The sequence below is a fragment of the Gekko japonicus genome, unplaced genomic scaffold (genome assembly GCF_001447785.1).
Source record: "Gekko japonicus isolate JY-2015 unplaced genomic scaffold, Gekko_japonicus_V1.1 scaffold226, whole genome shotgun sequence".
Classification (NCBI taxonomy): Eukaryota; Metazoa; Chordata; class Lepidosauria; order Squamata; family Gekkonidae; genus Gekko; species Gekko japonicus.
In genome coordinates, this window is record NW_015169178.1 from 1,719,871 (window position 1) to 1,732,322 (window position 12,452).

The window sequence follows — 12,452 nt, forward strand, 5'->3', positions numbered from 1 at the left end:
TAACTTTCTTCTTTAAACTGTGTTATACCAAGGTGTTGTAAGACTATCAGTTTGAATGGAAAATAAGATGTGACTCATTCATAAATATTTTAACAATTTTTCTGCCTGCGCACACCTGTGTTAACGTTAATCATTTGTGTTAATAATTCGTGGAACATTCATGCCTTGAAAAACGAGGTGGGGGGGGAATGCAATTCATCCAGTTTGCAAAAGCTTTTATACTTTTCTGCCTGGAAGTACTCTGTATCATGGTCTCTTAGGCAAGTTTCTATTTATAAGCCTGCTTTACACCAAACAATTTCTCTAGCGCGAAAAGCGGCTCTTTACCTGCTCGCTCCACTTCTGACAAGGAATGCCAGAGGCTGTGACATTGACCGAGCCTTGGTAGGTTAGCCCATTGCCTTTGTAGCAAGTTGCTGAGGAGAAACAAAACCACATTGGGTGGTAAAAAAAGAGAACATGTTCCGTTGTCTAGTCTGCCCTTCTGTGATGAGCACTGAAAGTCAATAATGGCCCCGGTCACACGGGCCGGATAACGCGGGGGGGGGATGGCTAATTGCCCTGGCGCAGTTTGATCTGCGATTACGCGATCAGACGCGCCAGCGGCACAACACGGGTCCTTCCCTCGGCGCCGGCGGGTAAACGAGGGAACGGAAGGGAATTACGCATGCCGGCGCGATCACACCACCGGAGTCTGGAGGCAGCCCGTGGCAAACATTTACTAGTACCTTGCAGGTACTCGTTTTTAAACATGCATTGTTGGCGGTAAGCCACGGGTGCGCTCCACTTCCCAGATGTTGGGGTGTGATCGCGCCTGGATAATCTGCCCACCATCCGTGCCTCTCCCGTGGCAACTTTGCCGTGTGACCAGGGCCAATGATAGGCTAAAGAGTATTACAAGTTTAAATTATCAGTCTCTCAAGAATCAAATATGTGGGGAGGGGGGACTCTCTGCTGTGAAGCTCATGGCTTTGGGAAGGTTTCCCATGCAGAGCTGCTTGCTATGAAAATGTTGGTTCTCCAAGAGTTCACTTAATGCCTGCTGGAGGTCATGAACCACTCCCAGTGCCTGCCCACCTTGGGAAAAAATGGGTCTGCACTGCTTCTGAGCTTGAATAGGGATCTCGTGCCCCAGACTTCAACAAGAAAAAGAGAACTTTTCCTGCATCAGGCACCTATACCAGCCAATTCTAAGCTGTCAGCCTTCCTGCAGATCAGAATAACACAGCCCAGGATTTTACTTTCTATAAGTCTTTATGGCTGGGCACTCTATTTTGGGTTTTATATCTGTACAGGAGCTATAACATGCTTTTTTACTGCTAAGCAGCAGTAAGGTGTACCCCATGACAGGTTCACCTCATGGTTTCTAGTAGTGATCTGAAATGGGGGGAGCTGCTTTTCATTAACTGCAGAAAGTCTCCCTTCTCTGATTTTTTTTGCATCCCTTTATGAAAGAAGTGTGAAGGTGTTCATAAAAGGGGTAGATACCACAGGCAGAAAGAGGGTGAGGCTCCCTCATGGCCAAGGAAATCAGGCCTTTACCTCAAATACAGTTGCGCATATTTTAGTTGAGGCTCAGAACTTTTCAGGGAAATGACACTCAACTCATAATACATGCAAGCTTCACAAAGTAAACACATTCATATTCCACTCTAGGTAATACCAATTATAGACATCAACATCGCTATTTATCACCCTTTTAAATGTCAAACCCAAGGATTTCATCTACAACCTTTGAAGCAAGGTTTGAGTTCTAGTCTCCATCTCAATCTAGAAAAATACGATACAAATACAAAAGGTGACTACTTACTGGTTACGTCTTCCTTTTTAAGATCTGAAGGAGGAGAAGGAACAAATGTTATCCATGTATACTGAAGTGACTCTGATACGCAGCTTTTAATATGTTGTGATCACAAGCTTATCAACTTTTTGACCAGCTGCTGTAGTTGTGCGTTTAACAACAGCTGATGAGCAGACATTTACTGGAGAGAATGTTAATCACTCTCCCTGAAAAGCACATCTCCTGATTTCTGTGCAGCAACCAAGTTAAAAGCGTAAGAGAAAGCCAGACAATTTTACTCAGTTGGTAACTTTATAAAAACACAGCTGGGTGAAAGGACATGGGACCCTCCACTGCTCTGGTCCAAACCAAACCAAACATAGATACAGAGATTGAGAATTTCACACACAAAACCCAGACGGACTTGCCAGATCCTTGTTTGGTACAGGGGCTCATATACATCGGGACAGTGACAATTCTGAAGCCCTGCCCTACCCTCCACTTCCTATCTTGTTCTTGCCTGTTGGGTAGCAAAACTGGGGCCTTGCTAGCCACATTAGATATGGAGAGAGATGAGCCATAGGACCAGGGGTCATTTCCTGCAGGAGCGCACAGGAGCGGAGCTCCGGCAGTAAAGAGCCCAGGGGGGCGGGCACATACAACAAGCCCCACCCTCTGCTCCCAGCAGCCCACAGTCAGAGCAAGAAGCAGCCAGGCAAGGTGCAGAGCCCCCCCCAGGCCCCCAGTCCAAAACCGTCCAGTGGCACCTTTAAGACCAAGTTTTATTCAGGTGCAAGCTCTCCCTCCTCTGCGAGGACAGATCTGCACGTTCCCCCCCCCCCAAATAGCTAGCAATCCAAAACAGTCCAGTGGAGCCTGAGCGGTGGGTGTTGCCTTCTGACACACTTCCAGTGATGTCAGGGGGTGTGGCATATGCAAATAAGTTATGCTAATGAGTTATGTTAATGAGCTCCTGCACCTCTTTTTCTACGAAATGACCCCTGCATAGGACTAGTGGGGAAACAGGGTACCGAACAAAGGAACTGCACTGTTGATGTCAAAAGGTATTCCTTAAAGGTATTGGCCTCACCTCCTAGCAAGCACTTGCTGAAAAGAGTTTAGAATGGCTACATCTCTCTCCCTTTACCAAGAATATACTACAGGAGGTCCCCCTAGCTGTATATTGCACTAATATACAGCAACTTTATCCTCTTTATTAATCCAGTCCTGGATGTGAAAACCTCTCAGCCATTTAAAAATGACATTCCAGCACACCTACAGCGCCTACTCTTTTCTTAACTGGCGTGAGTATCTGAATTTGAACACATTTTAAAACCAACAATACTATGGATTGTGTCAGATAAAATGAGCTATGCAGTGATGAAGCAGATTTTTCTATAGTGGGCAGGAGTCGCAAATATGGAAAGAAGTAAAAGTGTGAACAACTATCTTTCAATTCTTTTTAAAATCCCAGGTAAGCACTTTTCTGGTTGACCTCTGGCAACCTTTGCAGGGTTTATGGCCTGCAGCTTCAGCATAATCCCCTTCAAGGATCATATCACATAGTAACTGGATCAGATCATGGTGAACTTGCTGAACCACTTACTAAAATGAGGGATCTTCGTGCAAGCATTGGAGTCCTGGTGCATGCTGGGAAGTCTGTTGCACTCTGGCAGGGTAAGCAACATCAGTCCTGGTTTGTAGATTCCCTTGCGGGCATTTTCTTCCATCAAAAGCCATTCCTTAAAGCAGTAGAGATCCTTTACAGCAAGGCAATGCTCTCTACATTGTTTTACAAAGAACAGTGGAATGCGCAGTCAATGAGGTGATGACAATATGTACATCGACAACTAATTGCAAATAGTGTACAAAGAGGTCATTGAAAGGTATAAATCACCAGTATAACTGATCCTTATACTCTTTTATACTTTTATACTCTTTTATATTGCCCTGATGGTCCAAGCTAAACCAGTCTCTTCAGATCACAGAAGCTCTGCAGGATCAGCTCTGGTCTGTACTTGGATGGGAGACCTCCATGGCATACCAGGGTTGTGATGTGGAGGTAGGCAATGGCAAGCCACTTCACTTCATCTCTTGCCTTGAAAACCCTACAGGGTCACCATAAGTCAGCACTTTCCATGCATACTTTTTTATAAAACAAGGAATTGCAGGGGTAGATTGGCCATTTAACTCATCCGGGAACTTCTCATAGGCCACCATGCTGGAGGCCATCGCAAAATATCCAGTCTGTACTTGCCAGTGTTACTGGGTCTCAGCTTGCCACTGGCTGGCAGCAACATCAAAGGAGACAACAGGCAAGCCTTTGTCTGACATCTTCATTGGCAGCTGGGTGTGAAGAGGAGGAAGACCAGATCTGTGGAGGTGGACAGGAAGTGGTAGCCAATGGATGCCTGGACCACTGTCCTTGTGATAAAGGCAGTGGCTACTGTATAGTCTTGGTGTCAGCACAGCAGACACAACAACTTCTTCAGGAGGAGGAGGAGGCAAGTGCTTTTGAGAAGGCACTGCCTGCTGCTCTCATACCTGGGCTGCCATCTTCATGAAGAAGAAGAGCAATGGCCCCAAGGAGGGACCGCTTCCAGCTCTTCGCCTCAGTGCCTCCTCACCTCAGTCATTATGGCCTAGCAGGATAACAAAGCTAGGCTGAAAATGATGATATGGGCTAGTTACCATCACACAGACTAGTCATGTGACATACAGGCCAGGAAGTAGACCATTAATTCCCATGATTCTGTTCTTTGGCTCTGGATTTCAATGGGAATAACTTCCATGTGATGTGGTGAATTTAAACAAAAATGATTAATTTAGATGTATTTATTTATTTATTAGATTATTATCCTACCCTTCCTCCAAGGAGCTCAGACCAGCACGCACGGTCCCTTCCCTCCATTTTATCATCACAGCTATGCTGGGCTTTTCCACACAGAGTTTTTATTTGGTGTACCCTAATAAATAAAACACATAGCCCTGCTTCTTACTTGTAGTAACAGGCGGTAGTAGTAGTGGCTGGCTGCAAAAACCAAAACCTACTAACCCTATTTTAGAGTGGGTTTAGGAAGGATTAACCTTTTGAGAATGACCTATGAGTCGATACACATGCATGGTAAGAAAGACGCAAATATTCAGTGGGCAGGATCCAAAGAACAGTGTGGCCAGTTCCCTCTGTTTGCCAAATGGCAAACAACTTTTGAAGGTAATGCTAAAAACTGTGCCATGAAAAATGTGCATGTAAAGTGCCATCAAGTCACAGCTGGCTTATGTAGACTTCATAGGGGTTTCAAGGCAAGTGATTAAAGAGAGGTGGTTTGCCATTGCCTTCCTCTGCAAAGTCTTCCTTGGTGGTCTCCCAAGTACCGACCCTGCTTAGCTTCCAAGATCTGATGAGATTGGGCTACACTAGACCATTCCACATCCTGTCATTAAAAATACAGTGATGAAAAATGGCTTTTATGGTGGAATATAGGAATAAGGGGGGCAACACAATCCATTGGACCTTTAATCATCTAGTTACTCTAGGGCTGATTTCACACTAGAGCTGCCTCGAGGTTGCTCCGCCGTTTGCCCCGACACTATTGGTCAATTTCACGCCCAAAGCAGCGGGGAGCTCTAGTGCGAAATCAGCCTAGGTTTCTTCCTGAATTCCTATCCGGTTTTCCAAACCAAACAAGAGCTCCTCCAATAATTATCTGGCATATCTTTGCTTACTTTAGTTACCTACTTCTACAAATACAGCACCCAGTGAGTTAGATCCAGACTAAATTGGCAGTTTCCACTGATTCCCCCCCCCACTGCAGATTCCCCCTAATGTCTGTCCTCAAGGAGGAATGCTCACTTGCATTACCTGCAAACAGGCTTTGGAGCAGGTCCAATCCTGGAAGGGTTGCACTCCTGGAAGATGTAGTGACACAAGAGCGACTCAGCAGCAGGACGGCAAAAAGGACTCATTGTTTTCAGTTCGCTCCATGCAGTGCGGACGAGCAGTTCTTGGGTCTCTTCTGGGTCCCCGTAGGATGAGTTGAAGAAAACAAGTGCATCTTTTGCCAGAAGAGCACTGCACACCTCTCCTCGGTAAGTGCTGCAGTAGCCTGTGTCACCCTTGTAGAGTCTGCTGGTGGGAGAAAGACACACACACACACACACATGGAGACTTCGGTGCGCTAAAGAATTCTGCACAGACTCAGAAGTTATCAAGTAATTGTTTGATTTAATTTTTTAAAAAAATTCACAACTCATTGTTTCTAAGGTCCAAAGCAAAATCCAGGTAATTCCTTTTATGAGGATCAATTCGAATACCTCAGTTTGCAAGCGTTTTGACTTCTCCAGAACTCTTCATCAGGTGGGGGATACATTTCTAAAGCCTCATTTAAACATGCCAGGTGCGTTATTAAGGATGCATATGGGGGAGCACACTGTATCTTTTCTTCATTTGTTTTCATTTTGAAGTCCCTAGTAATTTAACCTTTCATGCATTTAAATTATATTTTCTTCCCTCTGCATTAGTTCATTTAAAGGTTTTCTTTTTGCCTTTTGTTTTCATGTCCTACAATGAAGACTAAGCCAGCTTTCTCCCATCTGTAACTGGTGTTTTCCAGCCAAGTGGTATGAAGCGTTCAGGTATTTTACTATACCCTCAAGGCATCAGATCTGCCACATTTCAGAGAGACACGACAAAGGCTGCCATTTTAGAAGCTATTAAATAGGTGTAGGTCTTATCAGATTCCCATTGCTCAAGTGTTTCATTGCTTCAGAGATTTCCAGGCACTCTGTTATGCTACTCTCATTCGCTCCTTCTCCCTGTAACCTTTCTGTGAACTCTACATGCTGTTCTAGCCAATGTATTCTATGCAAAATGCTTCCATAACATTGCTTTGCATTGCCAAAGAAAAGTAATGGGGGGGACAAATTAAAAGTGAATGAGATTCTTTGTTAATTTATAATTCGTTTTGTTTTTTTCTTGTTCACTTCTGCCATTAAAGCCATACAATAGTACAGTTTCCATGTCATCTTAAAACAAATGCATACCCCCAATATCCTGGTGATGTTTCTCCCTGGCATAAATTCTTTAGTTTAAGAAACTAGGAGATTAAGAATAGGGGGATCTTGGCTTTGTGCTTGTCCTCATGTTCATGTTGCTAAATAGACATTCTTGCTATAGGACTAGAATCACTGAGGAATGATGGATTGTGGGGCAAAAGGTCCTCTTTCCATATCCCCCCCCCCATTTTGATGGGGGATTCAGAGCACTGCTGTGGACCGCTCATGTCTTTGCTAAATGTGTAGAGCTTATCTGTTGGCCCGTCTTAATGTTCTCCCCTCTGCTATTCTTGAGGGGAGATATAAGCAAATTCCTTATTCAGTCAGGTTCTGTGGATGTAATAGAAGAGAAATAGAAACTGTTGAGCACGTACTCTTACACTGTAAATTGTTCAATGACATTCGAGTGGAATTTATAGAAGCCCCCCTTAGGTTGGTAGCAGGCCAATCAGATAGAATCAAGGTACAATTTCTCCTTGCTTCACGAGATCCGGAGATCACTGAACTGACCGCTAAGTTTCTCCATGGTTTTATAAAACAGAAGAGTGACCCTGATCATATTAATGATTCTTAATTTATAAGTCTAAAAACTTAAGTTTAAAAGTTTAGAATGCCAATTTATTTTATGATTCAGGCATCTTCTGCATGGTTTTTGCTAAGCATGAAATCTGAATCTCTTAAATCCAAACTCTTAAAATACCCTTTGTTGAATATTAAACAGCATTCAATTAACCTAGTATTGCAGGGCTTAACCTAACATAGCAAAGAAAGGGAAAGGACTTCGATGCCAAGTTCTGCTGCTGTCCTCTATATTTATCTTGTATACATTTGAGTTTTGCATAGAAATGTTATCTCTTGCATTTGCAATTCTTTTCTCTGTATGCAGTTGGCACCGCATATACTCCAGAATATGCCATTGAGGATGAAAAATGGGCTCAAGTCCTCAAAGGCTGTTGGTTGTTAAGACAGGAGTCCTTACGGTTTGCCTTGGGTGAGCAGTTCTCAGAATCTGGATTCATAGACACAATCAGGGGTCTTTTCACAGAAAAAGAGGTGCAGGAGCTCATTAGCATGACTTATTAGCATAACTAATTTGCATATGCCACACACCCTGACATCACCGGAAGTGTGTCAGAAGGCAACACCCACCGCTCAGGCTCCACTGGACTGTTTCGGATTGCTGCTGGGGGGGGGGGATGCACAGATCTGCCCTCACAGAGGAGGGAGAGCTTGTACCTGAAGGCGGGCCGGGGGGGGGGCTCTGCAACTTACCTGGCTGCTTTTTGCTCCTCGTGGCCCGACTGAGGGCTGCTAGGAGCAGGGGGCAGGGCTTGTTGCATGTGCCCGCCCCCTGGGCTCCTTACTGCCGGAGCTCCACTCCTGTGCACTCCCGCCGGAAATTACCCCCGGACACAATGATTCACAACAGTAGGAAGCCATGCTCTGACTGAATACAGACAGAAGTTGGTGCAGAATGCAGACAGCTGCTTTTCAGTTGTCACCAGGAGCTAGGCAGAGCATGTGTATTAGCCCCGGTCTGCAGTCAGTCCACTGGCTGCCTGGATTCAATTTAAGGTATACAAAGCCCTCCATGGCTGTGGACCTTCATATCTGTGAGACCGCCTCTCCCTTATACTCTGACACAATGGCTTCGCTCATCTGAGCAGGACCTTCTGCAGATGCCATCCTGCAAATGGGCAAGACCAACAACTGCCTGCACACATGCTATCTCTGTTGTGTCCTCCACTATGGCCTGCCTAGGGAAGTCAGAAAGGCTCCCACTCTCCTGGCATTCCACAAACTGTGCAAAACTGAATTATTCAGGAGGGATTTTTTTACAAAGGTAATAGGGCTATATCAGGAAGAATGCTTTAATAAGGGGGGGGGGAAGAGTGTGAACTGTCCTACTGTGTATAGTATATGGTATCTATTGCTGTACATATTACTTATGCAATTTCTGCATTGTTTAACATTCCATGTTAATACTTATCCTTTGTTTCAGCTTTGATCCAGTTTTTTATGTGGTTTTAATATCTGCATCCTAATCCTATAACACTGCCTGTTGGATGCCCCATCCTATAGACTTTGATTTGCATTGTATAAGCTGTAAACTGCCTTGAGTCTCAGTGAGAAAAGTGGACTATACATAATGTAAACAAACAAATAAATAAATTGCTGTTGGGAAGTGTTAGAATTCTGCTACCTTTCCCACTTCATACGATTGCCTTGCAAAACAAGCCAACACAAATGTTTACTAGCCTGCCCACCCACACATACCAACGGTAGCCATTTCTCATCCATTAGCCAACTGGAATAAGAATAATCTCATTTCCAATTCACAAATGTTTCCCACTTTAGTCCCTCACAGATGATTCTGATTACTTGTGCAGCACTCATGCAGCGTCTATTTCCAAACCTGTCTTTGTATTAACACCCAACCAAGCTCTGCACTACCTTCACTGCAACGCCAAGAAAATATAAGATGACAGCTCTTAGCCAGAACCATTGGTGCTGTTCATTCAGTGTTGATTTTACACAAAGCTCACAGAGTTCCATTTGTCCGAGCCCCTAGATATTCAGAAACCTGAACTGAGCTATCTGCACCTCTGTAAAAATGTCCTTCATTCCCCAGACATTCATCCTCAGCCAACTGGATCTGTGAGTGAGTTGCTATTGACAAGGGACAAGACACGATTACTCATCCTGTTCCCAACACTCATCAGTGTCTATGAATTCCAGATGTAATAGCATCAGCATTCTACCCCATGTTTCCATCCCTAATTCCATTTCTTTTGATGTATCAAGTTTTAGAGAGGAGGGCTCCTATTTGAAGAAAAGGAAGTGGTTAATCAAGATGGTAACATGATAAGAGTGTCACATCCCCATGGATACAGGAGATGAGCCAAAGGTAGCATTTCTTCTTATGTTACAGTCTACTCATCCTGTCCAATGAATAATATACACCCTGCCCATGGCTTTCTCCAGCATCATGTCTCAGCCTGTCAAGAGCCAGTTTCCTAATTAGTGTTGGGGGTGGGAATCAATCAATGTTCTTTTAATGTTGCAAAGTGATCCTTAAGATTTATCCAGAATGGGCTGGGTTAAATGGTTACTTAAATCATCAAGGAAACCAGGGCTATTTTTGGGCAGGAACGCACAGGAACGGAGTTCCGGCTGGCTCCCAAGTTGGCCGTGCCCAGCAGGAACTCATTAGCATAATAGGCCACACCCAACAGCAGAGACTCATTAGGATTGGCTACATTAGTGGTGTGTGGCCTAACATGCAAAGGAGTTCCTGCTACAAAAAAAAGCCCTGGGTTTTGACAACAAACAAGGTAAACAGAATAAGAAGCAAAAGGTCGGTGTGGCTGGGTGGGCACACTTCTGGTAACATGGGGGGGCGGCCTAATATGCTAATGAGCTGTGCTGTCGGGTGTGGCCTAATATGCTAATGAGTTTCTGCTGTCGGGGTGGGGCCTAATATGCTAAAGAGTTCGTGCTGGTCTTTTTCTCCAAAAAAAGCCCTGAAGGAAACAATGATACATTTAAATAACTGCTTTTAAATCAAGTTTTCCATTTTGTAAGTCATGCCTGATCTCGTCATATCCTGAGAGCTAAGCAGGGTCGGCCCTACTCCGTACTTGGATGGGAGACCACCAAGGAGGTCCAGGACTGCTCTGCAGAGGCAGCGATGGCCAACCCCTCTGCTTGTCCCTTGCCTTGAAAACCTTACAAGTGGCCTGTGAATTGATGGAACTTTCCACCACCACCAAGTTATGAACTCCCTGATTTCCACCCTTCGTAAGAGGCTTGAGTCTCAAAAGCTTATACCCTGGAAATCTTGTTGGCTGCTGTGGTACTACTGGACTAGAATCCAGCGCTTATACTACAGGTCAACATGGCTACCCATCTGAAACTGATTACAAATATTTACTGTGTCAATTTTAAAGGTGAGTAAGAGATCTCTCTCCTACCAACCTAGCAGTTCGAAAGCAAGAAATTGCAAGTAGATAAATAGGTGCCGCTTCAGTGGGAAGGTAACAGCGTTCCGTGCGCCTTGGTGTTTGGTCATGCCGGCCACATGACCATGGAAACGTCTTCGGACAGCACTGGCTCTTCGGCTTGGAAACGGAGATGAGCACCGCAACCCTAGAGTCGGATTCGACTGGCTTCTGAGCAAGGGAAACCTTTACCTTTACCTAAGAGATCTCTGCAAAGGAACAAGCAATTCTGCTGCAGACAGTGTCTGATTTCTAATGATTGACAGTAGCTCTCCAGGGTCTCGGACTGAGAGGGATCTTTCCTGTCACCTGCCTCCCAAGATTGCCTAGCTGGAGCTGTCAAGGATTGAACCTTTGACCATCTACATACAAAGTAATTGCTCCATCATTGGGCTATGGACCCTTTTATCACATACCCAGCTCGAGCTATGGGCTTTAATCCTCAGGTATGGGCTATTATCCTTAGGTTTTTTCTGCAAACAACATTGGTTGAACTTTATTTATAATAAAATCAAAAGGGATTATCATCTAGCTGTTAACGAGCCATTTCTTGTTGGTACTTGGGCATTCTGTTTTCTTGTTCTGGGAACTGGAAAAACCATTTCAACACTGCAAAGCTGAGTTGAGTTTGGATGTAGTGGATCATCACTTACAATGTATTGGTTTGCATTTGTAAATGTTGAAAACATTTTTGCAATATTTGTTTTACTGCTCTATAACAGTGAATGTACAGAATAAATATCTTCATTTGGCTGTTGCAAGTCTGTTCATGTTAATAAAATTCACAACAGAATTGAATATTCTTGTTGGTAGTGAAAACAAGCAGCTAATGCAAAATTGTGCCCATCTTTTCTGGTTTGGGCTGAAATGTGATTAAACGTTTTGAAGACTTGGGCTTGGCTGTCACTTGGATCTATTTAAAAACCTTTAATTTTGGATCAACATATTGGAAGTGCATCTCATAATGTCCAGGTTTTTCTTGCACATTGTTTTGCTCGCTTGTTGCTCTCATGTTGCGTTTATCTGTAACTTGTGACTACAACAAATACATTTAACTTTGTTTGCATTTTCTGAACAAATACACATACTTAATTGATAGCTTCATTTGATGTAATATTAAATAATTATTTTAAATGTTGCCGGTTGGAGAGGTTAAGGAGGAGTCGGCAAAGTTCAGTTCTAGGCAACAGGTGGATCACAGCAATCCTAAGCAGCTACAACCTTCTAGGTCCACCATACTCAATGGGTTTAAAATGGTGTAGCTGTTTAGGGTTACACTGTCACTTACCCTAGCAGGATGATAAGCAGCTTACCAATGGAAGCTTACTAAGTCATTGTGTGCACTTTTCTCACCACACAGTAATATCCATCCATAGATTATGCTTACCTCCACTCTAAGTGAAATGGCCAAAGGTCCATCCAGATTGAGAGACGGAAAGAGAGAGAGAGAGAGAGAGATGGTCAGTGCCATTTGTGTTGTACTTAAAACCTATCTGTAATTTAAAGATCACACACAGAATTCTAAAGAATTCCATAGACTTTCTCCTTTAAGCGACTAGAGAGATGAAAGTGAAGAAAAATTCCCTAAGAGAGTTAGCTCCATATATGTGAGAAAT

The 12,452-nt window shown here is 43.9% G+C and overlaps 1 protein-coding gene across 1 annotated transcript in view; it reads right to left on the reverse strand.

Annotated features, from left to right (window-relative positions):
• Positions 1–12,452, reverse strand: part of MUSK (muscle, skeletal, receptor tyrosine kinase) — a 64,659-nt gene that overhangs the window by 12,506 nt on the left and 39,701 nt on the right. Inside the window, exons 8-12 of the mRNA XM_015416046.1 lie at positions 12,224–12,230; positions 5,643–5,906; positions 3,387–3,562; positions 1,811–1,834; positions 328–416 (exon numbers count right to left, since the gene is read on the reverse strand). Of these exons, the coding sequence (XP_015271532.1) occupies positions 328–416; positions 1,811–1,834; positions 3,387–3,562; positions 5,643–5,906; positions 12,224–12,230 (560 nt within the window). The remainder of the gene's footprint in view (positions 1–327; positions 417–1,810; positions 1,835–3,386; positions 3,563–5,642; positions 5,907–12,223; positions 12,231–12,452) is intronic.